The sequence below is a fragment of the Schistocerca americana genome, chromosome 7, assembly GCF_021461395.2.
Source record: "Schistocerca americana isolate TAMUIC-IGC-003095 chromosome 7, iqSchAmer2.1, whole genome shotgun sequence".
In the NCBI taxonomy this organism is placed as follows: Eukaryota; Metazoa; Arthropoda; class Insecta; order Orthoptera; family Acrididae; genus Schistocerca; species Schistocerca americana.
This window is the reverse complement of record NC_060125.1, coordinates 485,345,849-485,370,918: the sequence shown is the minus strand read 5'-3', so window position 1 is coordinate 485,370,918 and position 25,070 is coordinate 485,345,849. Positions and strand designations below refer to the sequence as shown.

The following is a 25,070-nucleotide window of genomic DNA, read 5'->3' as shown; positions in this document are numbered from 1 at the left end:
CAGTTTTGGTCACAAGGTGCAAATCTGGCGCTGCACTGCATCTCGCCGACATCTGCGGTCCTCATATTGAACAAATGGTGTAAGCGACAGTTAATAATATAATCAACACTATGTCTTTCTCACTTGTTTCACCTTTTCTGCCCACGTCCCGTTCTTAATCCTTTACATAGGGAAACATTGCTATACGTCTTTCTTGCATTCACAGCGCCAAATTTGCACTTGGTGACGAACACTGGAACTAATTTTCTTAGGTTCCACATTAACACATTAGAATAACTACCACGTTTCGCTGCCAGACGGTAATTACAGTCCACACTGGACCTGCATGAAGAGCTGCACTTTAATTACAACCATCCAGTAGCGGCTTCTAGAGTGCTTTAAGTAGCCGTAGAGGAGAAAAACCGTACGGGAACTAAAGTGGTATACGTACGACAAATAGAGAGGGAACAGTGGCGAACCGCCTCTTATCAACCACCAGACTAACGATTCATCTTAACGATTAGTCCTTTTTTCCAAACTCTTGCTTAGTTATTACCTCGATTACTATCCAATGTAAAGGCTACGTATAATTATTTTGTTTGTCTGTATAACTGCATACTTACCATTTACAGAATATTAAGTAGCAAAATGGTTTAAATACATCGAAAATTAATGAATTATTAAATGAAACACATATGCAACAACAAAGTAAACTTCTTTTTGTAGTGTGCTGCACATGCTACCAACGTCTTAAACATTCGTCTGTGGAATAGAGGGATTGGTCTAGAAGAATTTATTTCAGGTTTTCGTTTCTGAGTGTCATATTAACAGATTTCCTGAACCACTGACAGTTTTAGTGCTGAGCAACAAAAGTAATTTCAACAGTCACAAATAATAATATTACTCTAGTGGTTCAAAAAAAAATGGTTCAAATGCCTCTGAGCACTCTGGGACTTAACTTCTAACGTCATCAGTCCCCTAGAACTTAGAACTACTTAAACCTAACTAACCTAAGGACATCACACACATCCATTCCACTCCGGCCGGCTACTCTAGTGGTCAGGACGTCTGAGTCTTAGGCGATGGACACGGTTTCCATTCTCTGTTCTGTCACAGATTGTTCCTTGGTAGTAGTACTATCTCGTGGTGAACCCAGCCTCGTGATGCCGAAAGAATAGATAATTCAACGGGAAGTAGCGACTCCAAGACCTGAAAAGTTGACAATGCCCGCGAGAGCGCGGTGATGATCCCACACCACGCGATACCGTATCCGAACAACGCCACATTGCGGAGGACGACACGGTGGCCGGTCGGCATCGTATGGCTTTCAGGGGCTGATCGCAGAGTTCAGTTTTTTGTAAGGTCGTAACTGACAATTTTATTTCCGAGCGCAGCGAACATCCAAGGTACACAGATAGATTCACCTAAGCTGCCTCACCTCAAATAATTCGGAAACCACTTAACAACTCATAATTCTGTCATCTCGTAGATGCATTAAAAGGAAGTTTCTCTAAACGACGTACTATATTAATTCAGGGATACTGGTGTCAATATCGCTTTTTCTACCGTAATAGCACTGTAGTAATTTTTATCTGCTAGTATCACGTATCCCGAAGAGAGAAAGTGAACTACATTTCTCCCTCTGAAGAAATGTTTTGAAAATTTGTATGTTTTGGCCACCAAAGAAATTTGTCTTACTTTTGAGGTGAACAGCTTACAAGGGGAGCCTCCATATTGTAAATCACGGATTTTGATGCGCTTCAAATATGTTGTAGGGGCACTTACCCTGAGCACCTAGCTGTCCGGTTTTTTAGCGACGGGCCTTGGTTTCTGAGAAAATCGATTTTGAAGTTCATTGCGCGCTTTGTATTCCCGTAATATTACACATATTCCGAGCAAGTCAGCGTAGCGCAGCGGTAAAGGTGCACGACTACTGCGCTAAAGGTACCGTGTTCGAATCCTGCTCCCACATGTTTTTTATGTATGCAAGATCCGTCAGGAAAATTTGTTCCTAACGTTAAAAAATGAGTAGGTGAATTAACTGAGAAATACAGAAATGTAGTCGTGTCCTCCACGAAATCCGGTAAGTTCACGAAACTGGTGTACGAAGAATTTTTGCGTTCTGTCATTCTTCCGTACGCGGGACAGAAAAAATTTTTCTACATTACCGATTCGTGGGGAGGGCAAACCGATTAAACTTTTTAAGATCACCTGTTCACTGATGAAAGGAAAGCGAGCACCTGCACCCTAAAAGTGGTCCCGACAAAGTGCATTCCTTATTGCCAGCCCTGCGATGCTGCGATGTTTATTTTTACCGACAGGTGAAAGTCTTCACGAAAATTATTCAGAATGCTCCCGACTTGGTGAAAGACAATAGAGAGATCGCTTCTAGGTAAAATGGGATAAAATTACATTTGCTAAGCCTACGTCAATTCAGCGCACCTTATTTTGAAATCATGATTAGCTACGCATGGTTCTCATCGAAATTAACAGATGAAAGAGAAATCTTTTTGGTTGCAAAGGAATTGTGTTTCGCGCTAATGATGAAACCGTGCGCCTGCAAGACGGCTGCTTTCATAAAATGCACGTGGTGCTGCAAAAATTTGTGCTTCTGTTGTTTCTATGATAAGTATCACTCACAATATTGTTCTAACACATCAAGCAATGTGGACGAAAAAATAAGATTTTGTAATATTGTATGACAGAAAAAATTAATAACTGAATATTTCTTTATAATTTCACACAACTTACACTGTTTGTGGATATTCTTTGAAAAAAAAATTGAAAAATTCGATCGATTTTGAAAAAAAAAGTCCACGAGTAGAATTCGAACAAGGTACGTCCAGCACGGCAGCCGTGAACCTTTACCGCTGCGTTACGCTGACTTGCTCGGAATATGTGTAATGTTACGGGTATACAAAGCACGCAGTGGCCTTCAAAATCGATTTTCTCGAAAACCAAGGCCCGTTGCTAAAAAAACGGATAGCCAAGTACTCAGGGTAAGTGCCTCTACAACATATTTGAAGCACATCAACATCCATTTTTTACCGTATGGAGGGTCCCCTTGTATGCTGAACCAGCAGATAATCTCGTAGACAGGGCATCGACAGCTGTGAGTAATCTTATTGGGTATGCCAAAGAAGAATCAGTAGAAGCGTCTTAACGGAAAAACACAAACAACAGACCCTCTTAGGTTCCAATTCCTCTGCGTCATTATTCTCGGGACTAACGACAAAGTGTGAACAAGCAGCATTGCATCAGCCGCGGTCTCTCTTACGGGCTACAATGAGCCTCTGGCTTGCTAAGTGGCGATGACACGTTCAACTTAAGCGATAGAGCTGGGGGATTTCGAGTCGTCCACAGAAACGATGACTTTACAGAAGCGGCCCACTGGACAGCTTGTGAAAGGAAGTCCTCTAGTTTGTAAGGGTAATGCATCACCACACACCTTGAAGAAAGCAAGTAGGTAAGTAAGTCTGAACCAGTCAAAAGAGACAAGACAGGTTAAGCGATCAAACGATCCGATCAGAGTCAACGCTTGTACGAAGACAGATTACAGTGCTCTGATTTCATATGCAGAGATGGTGACAGCGGTGACTTGACACGTGAAAGAAGCAGCGAACGCAGTCTGCAAAAATTGAGTTCCTTCTGTCGTATCGGGTGAACGACCACGGGGATGGTGTAACGCGTTATTCCGTTTTTGTATGTTATCTCAGCTGAGGAGATGCGTATACGTCGCAACATCTGGCGACATATGTAGCAGTAAGTGAATTTACTCTTTCCAACATGTTCCTTGAACTGTATACCAATAGCACAATGTTGAAAATTATACTACAGTTTTCACTGTGTTAATTCATCTGATATATTGTCAACTAAAGATACTTTAAATTTTGTCCGTCCATTACCCATGACGCTCGTCCGATAACCAGTCACAGACTGCCCCAGTAGCCGTTCTAAATGCTGTTCAATATATTCAGCGTTTATTTACAGATACGCCATCGCATATGCAAGTTTCAGTTCGCTTGACCTCCTCACCAGATATCAATTTTGACGAATAATATTGTTATTGCTCTGCAGAATTCATCTTTCCTTTGTAACATTGTAACAAAATTGTGCACTGAATTTTAATGATGATTATTCCATCACCGTGGTTGGCTACCACCAAGGCAGCAAATTAAGCATGGAGACAGAGCTGTGTGTCGTATGGATGTTAACTGATTCCCACTTGCATTCCCCAAACCGACTCACGTTGTAAGGCAGAGGGTCGTCCCGGCAGCACTATCGTTTCGCCGATTTTCAGTTCTGGTCGCGAAGATGATGAGGAGGACCATCGATCACACCACTTCAGATCTCCAGTTTCTCCGAATTTCTAATAATAGTCATTTCGCGTCACGTATGTTGGCTGGCTGTTTCCGGAGTGCAAATGTAAATACGCTTTCCCCAACGTGACGGGAGTGCTAACGAGCTCTCGGGCGCATTGTGTGCGGGAATTCCCTGGGCTGAATTATAGTGGCTAGGTGAGGCGTGTTCCTTGCTGGTGGAGACTGTTCAGTAACACGTCATCAGAATAAGCTATAAGAAGTATAATCATGTTCATGACATTAAAGGCAAATCTACATGAACTTGAATAACAACAAGTATTTCGGGAAATATTTTTCAAGTGAAAACTGATATTTTGAGGCCGTAGCTGTGTACAAATACAGGTTGATTCTTGCTAGGAAGAAAACAGCAGCGGGTCACTTCTGATAATGGTATTTATTTACATAGATAACGCCTTTACCAGTGCAGATTCATCTTCAGGCGGCTGTTCACGTCTAGTTACAATCCGACAATGGTAGCATTGGTTTTCGGTTATTTAGTCCCACTTGTGGTGAAAGTTCCTTGGGGTGGTGGTGGCCCACAGCAAAAAACGATGTTGGAAAAGACCTATTTAAACGTGACTATCCCCAATAACCATGGAACAGAATATAAACAAATCTTTAAAGTTTAGCTGTGGTAGTTATAAATTACCTAAGTCCAAATTCCCGCGTCATTCTGTTATTTGCTTGCTTTCACGAAATACTGAACAGTATTTGTTTGTCGTGTCTACCAAACCACACAGACACTCTCTCTCTCTCTCTCTCTCTCTCTCTCTCTCTCTCTCTCTATCTCACACACACACACACACACACACACACACACACACACACACACACACACACACAGAGTTTTTCCTCACCAGAAAATATAACGGTGCCAAGCATTTCGCTCTCAGACATTTTACGACATGTACATTGATATGAAAGCAGAAAATTTACAACGTACAAAGCTTCATTATCTACAATTTATATTCAATAAGCATTAACTACACATAAAGTAAACAAATAAAGAAGTCAGTTTGTTGCAATATGTTATTTAGATCATATTACGTAAATGGTACGCAAACGGTGCTATTTATTAAATAAATAGCATTACCAATAGTGGGTTGATGCCTGATTTCTTCCTTGCAAGAATCAACAATATTTCGTATGTTTTAGGGTCGCTGGAAACAACAGATACTACTAAGAGATTTCCAAGAAATGTTGAGCTCAATATGTTTGTAGTTGAGTACCATAGTGTTTTGAATTGAGTGTAAAAATTTTGTGAACGGAAACAAATTGATTCGAATCTCGTTAGTAGTTACTTTTTTTAACTTTATTTCAATTCTGGTTGGTTGGTTGGTTTGGGGGAAGAGACCAAACAGCGAGGTCACCGGTCTCATCGGATTAGGGAAGGACGGAGAAGGATGTCGGCCATGCCCTTTCAAAGGAACCACCCCGGCATTTGCCTGGAGTGATTTAGGGAAATCACGGAAAACCTAAATCAGGATGGCCGGATGCGGGATTGAACCGTCGTCCTCCCGAATGCGAGTCCAGTGTGCTAGCCACTGCGCATTTAAGTTCTGAGTTTGTTGTCAAATGGGAACGTTAAAAAACTGATTCATATCTATTAATTACAATAACATCTTTTATTTTTAATTACTAGTCACATGAAAATAAATTAAAATTTGGCGCAGACATGCGAAAATCCTATTTTTGAAGGCAAAAAGCTGTCCGTCGATACTGTTCAATCTGAGGAAATAAAGTGCTTCTTCCTGTATCAATGTTTGCAATTTATGTAACCAACATTTAACTCACTGTGTATACTCAATTTTCATACGATCAGTAGTTTCAAAAAGACGTTGTTGTTATTTAAAACTTTATTATTCAATATTTGTTAAATAAAATTTCCATTTAATAACAAATACAGAATATTAATAAAACAGTAGTTACTAGCAAGATTGGAACGAGCGACTTCACAATTACAGTACTTTTACACTGAGGTAAGAAGTTATGGGACAGCGATATCAACACGTATAGATGGCGGTGGAATCGCGTGCACAAGGTATAAAATGGCAGTGCACTGGCGCAGCTGTTATTTGCACTCAGCTGATTCATATGAAAGGGTTTCCGACGTGGCCGCACGACGGGAATTAACAGACTTTGTACTCAGAATGTTAGTTGGAGCTAGACGCATCAGACATCCCATTTCGGTAATCATTACGAAATTCAGTATTCCGAGAACCACATTGCGAAGGGTGTACCGAGAATGCCACATTTCAGGCATTACCTTTGAATCCACGCAGTGACCAACGGCCATCACTTAACGATCGTGAGCTGCGGCTTTCGCGTAGAGTTCTCAGTGCTAACAGGTAAGCGACACTGCATGAAATAACCACGGAAATCGATGTGGGCTTACGACGAACGTACCCGTTACGACAGTGCGGCGGAATCTGCCGTTAATGGGCTACGGCAGCACTCGACCGACACGAGTGTCTTTGCTTACAGGACGACATCGCTTACAGTGTCTCTCCTAGGCTCGTGACCATACCGGTTGACTAGTCGACAGGAGATGGTCATATGAGTCCGCATTTCAGTTCGTAAAAGCTGATGGTAGGATTCGAGTGTGGTGCAGACCTCAAGAAGCAATGGGTGTAAGTTGTCGGCAGGGCACTGTGCAAGCTAGACGTGAGTCCGTGTTTTCATGGAATAGACTGGGTCCTGTGGTCCGTATGAAACGATCATTGAGTGTAAATGGTTATGTTCGGCTACTTAGAGACCATCCGCAGCTACTCATGGACTTCATGTTCCAAGACAACTCTGGAATTTTTATAAATGTCAGTGCGCCATGTCACCGGGCCACAGTTGCTCGCGATTGGTTTGAAGAACATTCTGGACAAATCGATCGAAAGATTTGACCATCATTAATCCACCCTGTCAGGGTAGCCGAGAGCGCTAACGCGCTGCTCCCTGGACTCGGGTAGGCGCGCCGGCCCCGGATCGAATCCGCCCGACGGATTAATGACGAGGGCCGATGTGCCGGCCAGCCTGGATGTGGTTTTTAGGCGGTTTTCCACAGCCCGCTAGGTGAATACCGGGCTGGTCCCCATGATCCGCCTCAGTTACACGGCTCGCAGGCATCTGAACACATTCGCACTATTCCATGGATTACACTCGACGCAGACAGTTTGGGTGCACTAATTGCGTCCCAGGGGGTACGGGGTGGCGGCAGGAAGGACATCCGGCCACGCTTTCAACATTAACATGCCAAATCCGGTTAACGATGGCTGACCCTGCAGTAAATTTGGGACAAGGCTCAAGCGATAGATAGATAGATAGATAGATAGATAGAAAGAATTGCCCGTCATCAATCCCATCGAACATTTATATGACATAATCGAGAGGTCAGTTTGGGTGCACAAAATCCTGCGCTTCCAATACTTTCGCGGTTATGGACGGCTATAGAGGCAGCATGGCTCAGTATTTCTGGAGGGGACTTCCAACGATTTGTTGACTCCTCGCCACGTCGAGTTAGAGCATTACGCCGGGCAAAAAGAGGTCCGACACGATATTAGCAGGTATCCCACGACTTGTAACCTTGTCTAACAAGGGGAGGCCGCCAATTGTGAAATTCAGATTCGATTCATACTGCGCATAATAAAAGCCCATGGCCAGAGGTGTAATGTGGCAAAGCACCAAGATGCACTTCTCAGCCGTTGTCGAGAAAATCGACAGTTAAAAGAAACCGTTGCGGTGAAATGCTCTCTATGATTAATAATTTTCTACAGTGTCGTGGCGCAGTGGTAAGCGCTCGGGTTCGTAATCCGAAGGTCGCCGGATCGAATCTCGCGACATGCAATTTTTTTTAATTATTAGTTTTTTGTAATTCAAATATATATATATAAACTATTAATGAATTGCTTATGCACGTTGGTTTCGGCCCATTCAACATCTGTCCTTCAAGTGTAAAGAGCGAGTAACGGAGTTTATATTTCATACCTGCCGCAGCAAATTTGTGTTCGTGGGGTCTCTATTCTAATTCGAACGTTTGACTTACGCTATACGTATTCGTGTCGGGATACCGTTTCTACGTCTTCCGTTAACTATACGTGGTTAACATTATGAAGACAATTAATAACATTTGTGAAATACAACTTTGTTTGCGGAAAACATAATGATGTTCGAAGTCGTCAGTTTTTCCACGACAAACGACTTATTATATGCATAATTGTTGCAACTGATTGCCGGGAATTATATATATATATATATATATATATATATATATATATATAAAATATATTATTTGAATTAGAAAAAACAAATACTAAAAGAAAGGGTTGCATGGCGCGAGATTCGATCCGGCGACCTTCGGATTATGAACCCGAGCGCTTACCGCTGCGTCACCACGCTGTAGAAAATTATTAATCGTAGAGAGTATTTTACCGCAACGGTTTATTTTAACTGTCGATTTTCTCGACAACGGCTGAGAAGTGCATCTTGGTGCTTTGCCACATTACACCTCTGGCCATGAGCTTTTATTATGTACAATATGAATCGAATCTGAATTTCACAATTGGCGGCCTCCCCTTGTAAGCTGCGCACGGAGACACTGGCGACATTTAATTAGCGACAAATTTTTTTTTTTAAAGAATTGCTTCATACTGCTTCAGGACATTGCTAAGCGGGCACTGACCTTGAAATACTATGAAAAAATGAAATGATCGTATGGCATTGTTGGCCGGGAGGAAGATCGGCTGCCGTATTGCAAGTCCTTTTTAGTTGACGCCACTTCGGCGACTTGCGTATGAATGATGATGATGAACACACAACACCCACTCATCACTAGGCAGACAAAATCCCGGGTCCCCGTGCGCGGGAACCAAGAACGCTACCGCCAGACCACGAGCTGCGGACTGAAATCCTATAAATATGAAGCTACTCCACAGGACGCAGTCGCAGTAAGATATTGAGATAGCAACATAGCTAATAAAAAGAGGATACTTCCTTATTTGCACACTGGGTCAAGCATGGTGTTAAAATTAGGTCTACCAGTTCCGTGTCGTTGGGGTACTCACTCAGTGGCGTAGAGCATGGAGCCGGTGAGGTCGTAGGCGGCGGCGATGGCCAGCGGCGTCACGACGGCCACCACCAGCGCGGCCAGCAGGCCGAAGGGGGCGGCGCGGGGCCACAGCCACACGGCGGTCAGCAGCAGCAGACCCACCAGGAAGAGCTGCATGTCCACCGCCAGGTACCACGTCTGGTTCATGCACTGCCACACACGCACACCGCGTCTTACCACCAGGGCGTACACGAAGCACCGTCATCTACGAGGGGCGCTCGACAAGTAGCGCAACACATTTCTTTTTCTCGGCCGAAAGAATGCGGTATTTGTTATGGTACGTCGTTGAATATTAAGCTTCAACCTCTATAAATTGATGAAGTTGCCATAGATAGCAGCGCTACACGTAGCCTTCAAAAGGCGTCTGTAATGGGGCTGCGTTCAAGCAGAGATCTGTCACTAAATATCTTTTGGCGGAAAACCAGAGCATCGCAGAGATTCGTAGGTACTTGCAGAATGGGAATGGAGACCTGACAGTGAAGGAAAGCACGATATGCCGGTGGGCGAGGCGTATGTCATTATCGCAATGAAGTCGCGCAAACCTCTCCTATCTCCTGTGTGCCGATCGTTCGCACACAGCTGTGATTCTTACAACGTTGGAAATGGAAATGAGCGTTTGGCGTCAGTGGCCGGGAGGCCCCTTACGGGGCAGGTCTTATTGCATTCGGCTCCACATTGGGCGACCTGCGCGTCGGATGCGGATGAAATGATGATGAAGGCAACACAACACCCAGTCCTTGAACGGAGAAAATCCCCGACCCAGCCGGGAATCGAACCCGAGCCCGTAGGACGGCAATCCGTCACGCTGACCACTCAGCTAGCGGGGCGGACTCTTACAACGTTGAAACATGTGGACAGTCTCATTCGAGGTGATAGACAGATTACAGTCAAACACGTCGTTGCACAACTGGACGTCTCTTTTGGTAGTACTGACACAATCGTTCATCAGTTGGGTTACACAGAGGTCTGTGCCTGCTGGGTGCTTCCCCGCTGAACACACCATAAAGCGCCGGCCATCTTTGCGGTCTGCTTGCGCGTTACGAGGCTTATCGAAGTAACTTCTGGTTGAACCGGAAACAGAACGGCAATCCGTGGAATAGCACCACGCCACGTCTTCTCCGAGGAAAAAGTCATAGCGACGGTTTACTGGAACTCTGAAGGGGTTATTCTCTTTGGTATCCTCCCGCATGGTGCAATGATCAACTCTGAGGTGTATTATGCTGCCCTTAGGAAACTGAGGACACGACTTCATCGTGTTCGTCGCCAGAAAAATGCAAGAATGTTTGCACACTAGACAGGAGGTCACAAAACTTCATTGGACTGTTCCTTAGCCGACCGGTGTGACCAAGTGATTCTAGGCGCTTTAGTCCGGAACTGCGCGACCGCAGGTCCGAATCCTGCCTCGTGCATGGATGTGTATCCTTAGGTTACTTAGGTTTAACTAGTTCTAAGTTGTAGGGGACTGATAACATCAGATGTTAAGTCCCATAGTGCTCCGAGCCATTTGAACCATTTGACTGTTCCCTCCTCATCCACCCTACAACCCGGATCTATCACCTTCAGATTTCCATCTGTTTGGCCAAATGAAGGATGAGCTCCGAGGAAGGCGGTACGTGGATGATGGGGAGGTTTTGATGCAGCAAGGCGTTGTCTCGGCCGTGGACCAGCAGAGTGGTACCATTCGGGCATACAGGCCCTCCCAGTAATGTGACGTAAGGCTGTCGCATTGAGCATTGAATTTTGTTTGAAAAATAGTTTTTTGTAGTCAAAAGTGTAGGGAATAGTATGACGTATTTGATCCTGAATAATACCTACCTGCTTTCAGAAGAAATGTGTTGCGCTACTTACTGAACGCTCCTCTTCAGTTAGACTTATCGAAAGCAATGAAACTGTCGCGCACCAACAGCACAATCATCTACTGATTCGGACGTACAGTCTCCACTCGCCATTTTTCTAACTTCTGCCTTGACTGTGTAGTGGGACGCGAAATTGAAGCGTCACCCATCCACCAGTGTCAGCCCAGTGTTTTGTTTATGTATTTTGTAATATTTGTAATGTTTGTGAATTATCTAAAGTTTTGTGTTTATTTTTATGTTTCATGTACGGAGAGGGCGGCGCAACGAACGGAGACAGCATCTTCACTGCCGGGACCAGAGAGAAAATTGCTTGCCACTGTACGTCGCGGGTCGACAGCCAAAGAGCAACAGAAGATCCTGAAACCGAGTTGTTGCGTCGTGCTTCTAAAAACTGAAAAAAATAGGAATTTGTAATGTTTCTACAACAATGACGTTATAGAAAGTTTAATCATGCTGTAAATGTTCAGTCCTATCTTGTAGAGGCTCATGTTCACGTCTACAGGGTGTTATAAAAAGGTACGGCCAAACTTTCAGGAAACATTCCTCACACACAAAGAAAGAAAATATGTTATGTGCACATGTGTCCGGAAACGCTTACTTTCCATGTTAGAGCTCATTTTATTAATTCTCTTCAAATCACATTAATCATGGAATGGAAACACACAGCAACAGAACGTACCAGCGAGACTTCAAACTCTTTGTTACAGGAAATATTCAAAATGTCCTCCGTTAGCGAGGATACAAGCGTCCACCCTCCGTCTCATGGAATCCCTGATGCGCTGATGCAGCCCTGAAGAATGGCGTATTGTATCACAGCCGTCCACAATACGAGCACGAAGAGTCTCTACATTTGGTACCAGGGTTGCGTAGACAAGAGCTTTCAAGTGCCCCCATAAATAAAAGTCAAGAGGGTTGAGGTCAGGAGAGCGTGGAGGCCATGGAATTGGTCCGCCTCTACCAATCCATCGGTCACCGAATCTGTTGTTGAGAAGCGTACGAACACTTGGACTGAAATGTGCAGGAGCTCCATCGTCCATGAACCACATGTTGTGTCGTACTTGTAAAGGCACATGTTCTAGCAGCACAGGTAGAGTATCCCGTATGAAATCATGATAACGTGCTCTATTGAGCGTTGGTGAAAGAACATGGGGCCCAATCAAGACATCACCAACAATGACTGCCCAAACGTTCACAGTAAATCTGTGTTGATGACGTGGTTGCACAATTGCGAGCGGGTTCTCGTCAGCCCATACATGTTGATTGTGAAAATTTACAATTTGATCACGTTGGAATGAAGCCTCATCCGTAAAGAGAACATTTGCGCTGAAATGAGGATTGACACATTGTTGGATGAACCACTCGCAGAAGTGTACCCGTGGAGGCCAATCACCTGCTGATAGTGCCTGCACACGCTGTACATGGTACGGAATCGAAGAAGTAGAGTACATACTGACGAAACTAAAATGAGCTCTAACATGGAAATTAAGCGTTTCCGGACACATGTCCACATAACATCTTTTCTTTATTTGTGTGTGAGGAATGTTTCCTGATAGTTTGGCCGTACCTTTTTGTAACACCCTGTATATGTAGTATATATGAAGATAATAAACTAGTGTACACTACCAAAGTTTAAATACGTGTTCCGACAATTTATTTATGAAGAATTATATTAAGGAAGAAGTATTACTGATTTATTTGACAAGATTATTAATTTTTGACAACGTTCATCGCGGGTTTGAGTCTTAAAAGTTTATTCAATGTGGTTTTAATATTTATTAAAGCAGATAACTTGCATTAATATAATTTCTGAGAAGAAACAAACGACATCTAAATTGAAAAAAGTTTGCGCAAACCAATTGGACTGAGTGACGGAATTGTGCGCATACGACTCAAATGATGATGTTTTAATTACAGTTTCGTTCAAGAACAATTCAGAGACAACTTTAAAAAGAATTTACATAATTTTGAAGTGTTTTGTGACTGACGTAGGTGACGAAGTCTGCACATGGTCATTGTTGTCGTTGTTGTTGTGGTCTTCAGTCCTGAGACTGGTTTGATGCAGCTCTCCATGCTACCCTATCCTGTGCAAGCGTCTTCATCTCCCAGTACTTACTGCAACCCACATCCTTCTGAATCTGCTTAATGTATTCATCTCTTGGTCTCCCTCTACGATTTTTACCCTCCACGCTGCCCTCCAAAGCTAAATTTGTGATCCCTTGATGCCTCAGAACATGTCCTACTAACCGGTCCCTTCTTTTTATCAAGTTATGCCACATACTCCTCTTCTCCCCAATTCTATTCAATACTTCCTTATTGGTTATGTGATCTACCCATCTAATCTTCAGCATTCTTCTGTAGCACCACATTTCAAAAGCTTCTATTTTCTTCTTGTCCAAACTATTTATCGTCCACGTTACACTTCCATACATTGCTACACTCCATACAAATACTTTCAGAAACGATTTCCTGATACTTAAATCTATACTCGATGTTAACAAATTTCTCTTCTTCAGAAACGCTTTCCTTGCCATTGCCAGTCTACGTTTTATATCTTCTCTACTTCGACCATCATCAGTTATTTTGCTCCCCAAATATCAAAACTGTGGTGTCACCGCCAGACACCACACTTGCTAGGTGGTAGCTTTAAATCGGCCGCGGTCCATTAGTACATGTCGGACCCGCGTGTCGCCACTGTCAGGGATCGCACACCGAGCGCCACCACAAGGCAGGTCTCGAGAGACTGACTAGCACTCGCCCCAATTGTACGGACGACGTAGCTAGCGATGCACACTGACGAAGCCTCGCTCATTTGCTGAGCAGATAGAATAGCCTTCAGCTAAGTCAATGGCTACGACCTAGCAAGGCGCCATTAGTAGTTTATTGCCTGAATCTACAAAGTCTCACTTGTATCGTCAATAGCGATGTACAACAAGGATGGATTAAAGTTAAGTATTCCAGCAGCTACGTACTTTTCTTTATAGCATTCATTACGTATCCTGTTTCAGACCCCACGCCATCCTTCGTGTGTTTATAGCGTGCATTGCGGTCCCCTCAAATCACACTGTGTCGGCACTTCCGTCGACACATCATATGGCGACGAGTAAGATAAGGGTCTTGTTCTTTCTACTTGCTTACATTTACTTGTGTTATGGCTTCTCCAGATGTACTGTCCGAATTTTATCGCTTGCAGAATCAGCAGATGCAGGCGTTATTGGATGCCCTTGGACAGCTCGTCCAGGGTCAACGTGCAATGCAAACCGATGCGGCGGCCGCCGCTTCATCGCTACCGCAGCCGCAACATGCAGTTGCACCGCCATTTCGTCCTTATGATGCGGCTCTGGAGACATAGACGGAGTGATCACGCCAGTTTGGATTTCATCTCGCCGCCTACAAAATTCAAGGTAACGAGAGGCAGCCTCACTTATTGTCTTGTGTCGGCGTGCACACGTACCGTGTGATAGTGAAATTGTTTCCCCGACGCGACGTAGCAACTCTGTCCTACGAAGAAATTTTGTCTGCTTTAGATGCCTCTTTCAGGGAAACAGTTAATGTAGTTGCAAAAAGGTATACGTTCTTTCGTACAAGACGTACAGCCGGTCAGACTAATAGGGAGTGGGTTGCAACATTGCAAGGCCTTACAAGGGATTGTGCTTTTGAGGGTGAATGTGGACTCCCTTATTCAGATACAATGGTACGTGATGCAATTGCACAGAATGTTTCTGATGTTCGTATACGGGAACAGATTTTGAAACTAGTCAATCCCTCCATTCAACAAGTGATAGACATATTAGATAGACAACACACACTTGACTTTGCACAGGAATCATTTGAAACTTCGCCAGCCGTGTGTCACATTAATCGGCCCGCCAGGCGCGCTGCACGGAACGATAAACTGCCCTCGCGCTCGTCCGCACAGCTGCCGCCTAGCTCTCCCCGTGTGCCGTGTAAGCGAGCAAATGCAGTGAAATCATGCCCGCGGTGTGCGACTAGACATTCGCGTGAACACTGCCCATCACGCCAAGCTATTTGCTTTTACTGTAATAAGAAAGGACATGTTCAAAGTGTTTGCCAGAAAAAGCTCAGATCAGACAATCACAACTATTCCAGGCCCTTTGCTTCGCGCCGGAATCGAACCAAGAATAATCAGGCTCGTGAACCTTCGCCCATGGACATTCATGTAGTTAATTCCACTCCGCCCAGTGCCACTTTCTCTAACAGTGTCTGTGTTCGTCCCACAAAACGTGTGCGTCGACGTCGACGGAAATCCCGTCAGGTCGCAAGTGCTTCTGTACCTGTATCAGTTCACATTGCACGAGAAAGTCGCTCTTGTCGTCAGCAGGACAATAAACTTTTTGTAGACTTGGACTTTGAAGGCAAAGTGATCCCATTCCAGCTCGATACCGGAGCTGCAGTTTCATTGATCAATCACGACACGTACAATCAACTGGGCACTCCTCCGTTGCGTGCCGCAAATGTTCAGCTAACTACATATTCAGGTCACATGATCCCTGTGTTAGGACGGTGCAGCCTTCTTGCAACACACACGGGACAAACGAAACTTGTGTCTTTTTACGTCCTTCGTTCTTCTTCTGCAGTGAACTTGTTTGGTTTAGATTTATTTCAGTTGTTTAACATGTCTATAGTAAATCAGGTTCAAATGGCTCTGAGCACTATGAGACTCAACTGCTGAGGTCATTAGTCCCCTAGAACGTAGAACTAGTTAAACCTAACTAACCTAAGGACATCACAAACATCCATGCCCGAGGCAGGATTCGAACCTGCGACCGTAGCGGTCTTGCGGTTCCAGACTGCAGCGCCTTTAACCGCACGGCCACTTCGGCCGGCAGTAAATCAGGTCCTATCAGTGAATCAGACTGTGCCTTCAGACAGTGTTTCTCGTCTGTGTGAAGAATTTGCAGACATTTTTACACTGGGCTTAGGTTGCGCTAAAAACTATGAAGCACATTTGGAACTGAAAGTCAACGCGCAACCGAAATTTTTCAGAGCGCGCAATGTTCCTCACGCACTGCGTGATGAGGTCGCAAGAACATTACACGATTTAGAATCACAAGGTGTAATTGAACGTGTGCAGGCTTCTCTCTGGGCTTCACCCTTAGTAATTTTGCCAAAACCTTTCGGAAAATTGAAACTTTGTGTGGACTTCAAGGCCACTGTGCATCCACAACTAGTGACTGCAACTTTTCCTTTACCCCACCCGGAAGATCTTTTTGATAAACTGTGCCCGGGTAAATACTTTTCGAAGTTGGACCTCGCAGATGCGTACTTGCAAATACCAGTGGACGAAGAATCCCAGCGCATCTTGGTGGTTAACACGCATCTTGGTTTGTACCGATTCAAAAGACTGCCATTCGGGTGTGCATCCGCCCCTGCATTGTTTCAGCAATATTTACAAACTGTTTGTGCGTCGGTCCCTACTGCTGCGAACTGTCTGGACGATATTGTGATCTCCGGAAAGACAGCAGAAGAACATTTAGCAAACCTCCGGACATTATTTCAGGTATTGCGGCAAAATGGTCTTCGCTTGCGGAAGGACAAATGTATGTTTTTTGCTCATGACGTACCATATCTGGGACATGTCATCAATGCTCAAGGCATACACCCCAGTCCAGAGCACCTCCGTGCCATCCACGACTTGCCTTCGCCGCAGAATTTGAAGCAGCTACAGAGTGTGTTGGGAAAAATTAACTATTATCATAACTTTATCCCGCATGCCTCTTCCATTTCAGCTCCGCTTCATCGTTTACGCCGTAAAGGTGTTCCGTTCGTCTGGACGACGGAATGCGAACGCGCCTTTCGTCAGTTGAAATCGGCGTTGCTTTCAACTACTTGCCTTACGCCATTCGATCCCCAGAAACCCCTTTTGTTGATGGTAGATGCATCGGATTTCGGGATCGGTGCTGTGCTTGCGCACAAAGATGGATCGCATGATCGCCCTATTGCCTTTGCGTCCAAATTGCTCTCGTCTGCGCAAAGAAATTATTCACAGATAGAGAAAGAAGCTTTGGCTCTCGTATTTGGTGTTACTAAGTTCCATGATTTCTTGTATGGTCGTCACTTTACCATCATCACGGACCACAAACCTTTGACATCGCTTTTTCATCCAAACAAGCCTGTACCTCCACGTACAGCGCAGAAATTCATTCGCTGGTCTATTTTCCTCTCGCAGTACCGCTACGATATCTTGTATCGGTCCACTGCTAAGCACGGAAACGCCGATGCGTTGTCCCGTTTGCCTGTTGCTGAGGATAGAGCATTCGATTCTTCCGAACTTGCTTGCATGTTCATTGATTCGGAAACTGATGACGTGGTCGAATCGTTTCCGATGGATTTTCGTCGTGTAGCTACAGCCACGGCTGCTGACCCTGTCCTTGCTACGGTTTTGCATTTTGTTGCTACGCAATGGCCCTTGTCAAAGTCATGGATAGAGGATCCGTTGGTTCGCAGATTTTTTGCTCATAAGGAGAGACTTTTTGTTCGACGTGGTGTTTTGTTGTTGCATTCCGATAATGATCAGTCCAGAGTCGTGGTACCACGTTCGTTACAGTCCTCTGTTTTACGGCTTCTTCACCAAGGACATTGGGGTATAGTGCGAACGAAACAACTTGCTCGTCAGCACTGTACTTGGTTCGGAATCGATGCTGCGATTACGAATATGTGCTCTTCTTGCATGGCGTGTGCCGAACAACAATCCGCACCGCCGTGGAAATTCTTTGCATGGCCAAAAGCCACTTCCCCTTGGCAACGCTTGCACATCGATTTTGCTGGTCCATTCTGGAATGTTAGATGGTTGGTTGTGGAAGATGCCTTCAGTAATTTTCCTTTTGTTGTCCGGATGTCTTCCACGACGTCATCTGCCACCATCCAAGTGTTGTCTGCTATCTTTTGCATTGAAGGTCTTCCGCGGACTATTGTTTCCGACAATGGCCCACAACTCATGTCTGCAGAATTTCAGTCTTTCTGCAAGGCCAATGGTATTCAACATCTGACATCCGCGCCGTTTTCGCCTCTGTCAAACGGTGCCACTGAACGATTGGTCCGAACTTTCAAGTCACAGATGTTGAAGTTGAGAGAGTCGCATTCTCGGGAGGACGCGTTGTTGCTCTTTTTGTCTTCGTATCGCTCTCAGCCCAGATATGGTCGCTCGCCGGCCGAGGTGCTCCACGGTCGTCCTCATCGAACCTTGATGTCTTTGCCGCATCCGCCGCATCAGGTTCCTGTGCAGCGGCAGACTCCTGCTATTGCTCCAGGCGACGTTGTATTCTATCGCAACTATCGAGGTTCACGGCGTTGGCTCGCAGGGCGCATTCTTCGCTGCCTCGGCCGCGCGATGTATTTGGTTTTGGGGGCCTCTGGTGAGGTGCGTCAGCATCTCAATCAGCTGCGCCTCTGTCGTCGCACGGGTTCTGCCGCTCCCCGTCTGCTTTCAGCGACGGTGCCGTTCGGTCAGCGCCCTGGGGACCCATCTACTGGCTCGCCTCATCCCCAGGTGTTACCGACGCTGCCTTCCATTTTGCCCCATGGCGACGCCCCGCCGCCGCCGCCGCCGCCGCCGCCGCCGCCGCCTGTTCTCCCGCCGGCGACGCCCGCAGTAGACGCGTCGCTGCAACCGCCGGGCGCCTCCCTGGGTCACGCGTCGCCGATCGCTTCCCGTGACCAGATGTCCTCCGCCATGGAACTTTTGCCCGCTCCGGACCACATGGCGTCTTCGCGCGTCGGGTACCCCGACGCAATGGAGGTCGACCCTTCGGCCCCTCATGTCTCTCTACGGGCGCATACACCGCCTGTTGACGCACACCCTGGACTAGGTTTTCAGGCGTTTCCTAGATCCCCTCGGACCGAATGGCCGGGTGCGGGTGGCACAGCCTCGCCTGTTAGGCTCCCCACCTCATCGCATACGTCAACATGGGGTCCTCCCCACGGCGGGCGGAAGCCTTATAACACGACCGTTCGCCGATTTGCGGGGGAGGAATGTGGTGTCATCGCCAGACACCACACTTGCTAGGTGGTAGCTTTAAATCAGCCGCGGTCCATTAGTACATGTCGGACCCGCGTGTCGCCACTGTCAGGGATCGCACACCGAGCGCCACCACAAGGCAAGTCTCGAGAGACTGACTAGCACTCGCCCCAGTTGTACGGACGACGTAGCTAGCGATGCACACTGACGAAGCCTCGCTCATTTGCTGAGCAGATAGTTAGAATAGCCTTCAGCTAAGTCAATGGCTACGACCTAGCAAGGCGCCATTAGTAGTTTATTGCCTGCAGCTACAGAGTCTCACTTGCATCGTCAATAGCGATGTACAACAAGGATGGATTAAAGTTAAGTATTCCAGCAGCTACGTACTTTTCTTTATAGCATTCATTACGTATCCTGTTTCAGACCCCACGCCATCCTTCGTGTGTTTATAGCGTGCATTGCGGTCCCCTCAAATCACACTGTGTCGGCACTTCTGTCGACACATCAAAAACTCCTTTACTACTTTAAGTGTCTCATTTCCTAATCTAATTCCCTCAGCATCACCTGACTTAATTCGACCACATTCCATTATCCTCGTTTTGCTTTTGTTGATGTTCATCTTATACCCTCCTTTCAAGACAATATCCATTCCATTCAACTGCTCTTCCAAGTCCTTTGCTGTCTCTGACAGAATTACAATGTCATCGGCGAACCTCAAAGTTTTTATTTCTTCTCCATGGATTTTAATACCTACTCCGAATTTTTCTTTTGTTTCGTATACTGCTTGCTCAATATACAGATTGAATAACATCGGGGAGAGGCTACAACCCCGTCTCACTCCCTTCCCAACCACTGGTCATATGTCAAAAGAAAATCATTTATACAAAACTTACGTCGTTACACTGCAACTGATAGGACGTGTCTAATTACGCCCTTTCTCTGGCACTAAAGTCGATTCAAAAGCGATCAAGTAAGTTCTCTCGCTACAGAGGAAGCAAAATTGCAGAACCTCTCCACCACAAACTAACACAAATATGACGAATACGTGAACTGTTTAAACTCCTTTCCCACATCAACAACCCGACCAGACAGCTAGGAATTAAGCTGTACCACTCACCGGCTGGTCGAGGTGCAGGTAGTTGTTGAGGTAGAGCATGTTGACCCACCAGGAGTGGCGGCAGAAGTTCACCTCCGGCCCCACCACGGAGTCCCAGAGGGGCCCGGTGCCGAGGCGCTGCAGGGCAGCCGCGTAGAAGAAGACGACGAGCGCGTAGGGCGGCGTCAGGCGCACGTAGCGCAGCGCCGCGGCGCGGCACAGCTCCGCCCCCAGGCGCCGCCCCCGCTCCTGTCTCCTCTCGCGCTCCCGCAGGAACCCCATCGCCAGCAGCGCCGCCCCCAGCACGAAGAACGAGTCCGTGGACACGGTGCCGTTCATCACCGGCATGCGGTACCACATCTCGTGCCACTGCAACACGCATCATCAGTCTCAGTCAAGGTGTACATCACCTGTAGCGTGAAGAGGTATCAACGCTTAAAAACCCCAAAAGAGACAAGTAATTTAAGACATGTTGCCTTAAATGTCGGGAAATACCCCAAATGCGAATGACAAGTTTGACCGTGTGACGTCAGCAGGTGACGTATCTCGGTGCACTTGCAGTGGTTAAGCCAATAGGTTTTTCGCACCTGATCATCCCGAAACAAGTAAAGTATTCACCTCGCTGTGGTTCACGGCCTATGTGAGCGACTGTAGCGCGTGGGACTCAAGAGTTCTAGTCTTGCGTGTGGCAGGCAGTACCTTTTTGCTTTGCTTTACGTGATTATCTGTCTACAATTACGTAACTAGAATGAAATTTTCACTCTACCTCGGAGTGTCCGCTGATATGAAACTTCCTGGCAGATTAAAACTGTGTGTCAGACCGAGACTCGAACTCGGGACCTTTGCCTTTCGCGGGCAAGTGCTCTACCGTCTGAGCTACCCAAGCACGACTCACGCCCCGTCCTCCAGGTTCGCAGGAGAGCTTCTGTGAAGTTTGGAAGGTAGGAGACGAGGTACTGGCGGATTAAAAGCTGTGAGGATGTGGTGTGAGTCGTGCTTGGGTAGCTCAGACGGTAGAGCACTTGCCCGCGAAAGGCAAAGTTCCCGAGTTCGAGTCTCGGTCCGGCACACAGTTTTAATCTGCCAGGAAGTTTCTTTTTACATTTACGCAAGATTTACTATTCTGTATACCGGTCGCACTGTCTCCATTGCTTGATTGCGAAGTACAGTACAACAAAAATCTTGCATATTGCATCCCAAAAAAATGACTATAAGCTTCCGAATGCCTCCCTACCAGTAAATAACCTACGTTTCCTTTACTAAATAAACTCCGCAAACAAACAAAAAAAGTACGTTATTATAGTCCCTGCATGTATGCATGCATGTCTGAAGAAACTATGGGTCGTAATTCGGAATAATACAGGCACAATAATCTTGTATTCATCCGCCGACGTCACTCATTTGCCAGCCATGCTTCTGTTTTCTCAGTTAATAATCTCTTCCATGCCATCGTTCAGTCACCTTCTCGAAGCCCTCTCAAGAGCAGGACCCGATTCTCAACCAACCTCCCACATTTAAGTGGAGAACTAAATAACATCTCCAGCTTTAAGACAGATAATCTCATATTTACTAAAGTAACAATAAGACTGCCATTGTCTCTGCATGCATTCGTTACCCTTGTACACCCTTCTTTCTAACCTGGTCTTCCTCATTTCCCAGTATCTTAGCCGAGGCAGTCTGTTTAAATTTCCTTTTCCCAGGACGCGCTAAATCAGAAAATATCGATTTTGTAGGTTTATAAATTCTTCTAGTATCTGCCACTATCATTATTAATATCACAATTATTGATGTTATTATTCAAGTGGTTCAAAAATGGTTCAAATGGCTCTGAGCACTATGGGACTTAACATATATGGTCATCAGTCCCCTAGAACTTAGAACTATTTAAACCTAACTAACCTAAGGACATCACACACATCCATGCCCGAGGCAGGATTCGAACCTGCGACCGTAGCAGTCCCGCGGTTCCGGACTGAAGCGCCTATAACCGCACGGCCACCGCGGCCGACGACGTTATTATTACTCTTGTTATTTTTACTAATAGTGACAGACGCTGCAGTAGTACAAGTAATGCCATTATTAACTTTATTAATCCATAATCAGTACACTTCACTCCGCCATTTCAGATACTCAAATCTATTGGTTGTCACATCAGAATTGTTAATTTCTTGGGTAACTGTAATGTAATAGATGATACTGTAAGTGTGGAACCCTGATCCGATGATAGAGAGAAGCTGATGACCCTTACCAGATCAGGTTAAATAAATGAATAAAAATGAAAGGGGTCCACTTGCTTGCAACAACGCGATTTTGTTTTATTCTCCAAACATTTAAGCATGCGAACAGAGCTTCAATTCCACCATGACAGTTTTCTCAGTTATACTGTGCAGTGCCGGTTTACCTCCTGTTAATTGCTTGATATTTAAATTCTACTTTATAATAAAGAATGTAGCGAATCATTCTGTTAACAAAAATTTTTAATCTTACGATGTCGATACTTTAGTAACAGCAACAGCTGACAAGCATGTCTTACATTTCCTATTGAATTTACAGGGATTACGTGTAAAACGACAACTAGGGCACAAATCGCAGAATATCTGAGTGACCACCATCAAACGTTCATTTCTGAGGAAGAGGATGTGGAACAAAAATGGAAAAAAATTCAGAAACATCGTCCAGTACGCCTTAGATAAGTTCGTACCGACTAAGGTCCAAAGCGAGGGGAAAGATCCACCGTGGTATAACAATCATGTACGAAAGGTATTACGGAAACAAAGAAAGCTTCATCATAGGTTTAAGAGTAGTCGAATCATAGCTGATAAGGAAAAGCTGAACGAAGCGAAAAAGAGCGTAAAGAGAGCAATAAGAGAAGCATTCAACGAATTCGAACATAAAACATTGGCAAACAATCTAAACAAGAACCCTAAAAAGTTTTGGTCATATGTAAAATCAGTAAGCGGATCTAAATCCCCTATTCAGTCACTCGTTGACCACGATGGCACCGAAACAGAGGACGACCGAAGAAAGGCAGAAATACTGAATTCAGTGTTCCGAAACTGTTTCACTGCGGAAAATCGTAACACGGTCCCTGACTTCAGCCGTCGCACGGACGCCAAAATGGAAAATATTGAAATAAACGATATCGGAATTGAAAAACAACTGCTATCACTTAGTAGCGGAAAAGCATCCGGACCAGACGAGATACCCTTAAGATTCTACAGTGATTATGCTAAAGAACTTGCCCCCTTTCTATCAGCAATTTATCGTAGATCGCTGGAAGAACGTAAAGTACCTAGCGACTGGAAGAAAGCGCAGGTCGTTCCCATTTTCAAGAAGGGTCATAAATCAGATGCGAATAATTATAGGCCTATTTCGCTTACGTCAATCTGTTGTAGAATAATGGAACATGTTTTGTGTTCTCGTATTATGACGTTCTTAGATAATACAAATCTCCTTCATCATAACCAACATGGATTCCGCAAACAGAGATCATGTGAAACTCAGCTCGCCCTATTTGCCCAAGAAATTCACAGTGCCGTAGACACTGGCGAGCAGATTGATGCCGTATTCCTGGACTTCAGGAAGGCATTTGATACGGTTCCGCACTTACGTTTAGTGAAAAAAAATACGAGCTTACGGAATATCGGACCAGGTTTGTGATTGGATTCAGGATTTCCTAGAAGAAAGAACACAACATGTCATTCTTAACGGTTCAAAATCTGCAGATGTAGAGGTAATTTCGGGAGTACCGCAGGGTAGCGTGATAGGACCTTTATTGTTTACAATATACATAAATGACTTAGTTGACAACATCGGTAGCTCCGTGAGGCTATTTGCAGATGACACGGTTGTCTACAAGAAAGTAGCAACATCAGAAGACTCGTACGTACTCCAGGAGGACCTGCAGAGGATTAATGCATGGTGCGACAGCTGGCAGCTTTCCCTAAACGTAGATAAATGTAATATAATGCGCATACATAGGGGCAGAAATCCATTCCAGTACGATTATGCCATAGGTGGTAAATCATTGGAAGCGGTAACGACCGTAAAATACTTAGGAGTTACTATCCGGAGCGATCTGAAGTGGAATGATCACATAAAACAAATAGTGGGAAAAGCAGGCGCCAGGTTGAGATTCATAGGAAGAATTCTAAGAAAATGTGACTCATCGACGAAAGAAGTAGCTTACAAAACGCTTGTTCGTCCGATTCTTGAGTATTGCTCATCAGTATGGGACCCTTACCAGGTTGGATTAATAGAAGAGATAGACATGATCCAGCGAAAAGCAGCGCGATTCGTCATGGGGACATTTAGTCAGCGCGAGAGCGTTACGGAGATGCTGAACAAGCTCCAGTGGCGGACACTTCAAGAAAGGCGTTACGCAATACGGAGAGGTTTATTATCGAAATTACGAGAGAGCACATTCCGGGAAGAGATGGCCAACATATTACTACCGCCCACATATATCTCGCGTAATGATCACAACGAAAAGATCCGAGAAATTAGAGCAAATACGGAGACTTACAAGCAGTCGTTCTTCCCACGCACAATTCGTGAATGGAACAGGGAAGGGGGGATCAGATAGTGGTACAATAAGTACCCTCCGCCACACACCGTAAGGTGGCTCGCGGAGTATAGATGTAGATGTAGATGTAGTCTCTCATCACGATAGTCCGCTTTTCAATGAGAGGTTTAGACACTGTCTGCA

The 25,070-nt window shown here is 45.3% G+C and overlaps 1 protein-coding gene across 1 annotated transcript in view; it reads right to left on the bottom strand.

Moving 5' to 3' along the window:
• LOC124623032 (nose resistant to fluoxetine protein 6-like) overlaps window positions 1-25,070 on the bottom strand; it is a 221,900-nt gene that overhangs the window by 24,122 nt on the left and 172,708 nt on the right. The window contains exons 7-8 of the mRNA XM_047148824.1: window positions 20,384-20,731; window positions 9,392-9,585 (exon numbers count right to left, since the gene is read on the bottom strand). Of these exons, the coding sequence (XP_047004780.1) occupies window positions 9,392-9,585; window positions 20,384-20,731 (542 nt within the window). The remainder of the gene's footprint in view (window positions 1-9,391; window positions 9,586-20,383; window positions 20,732-25,070) is intronic.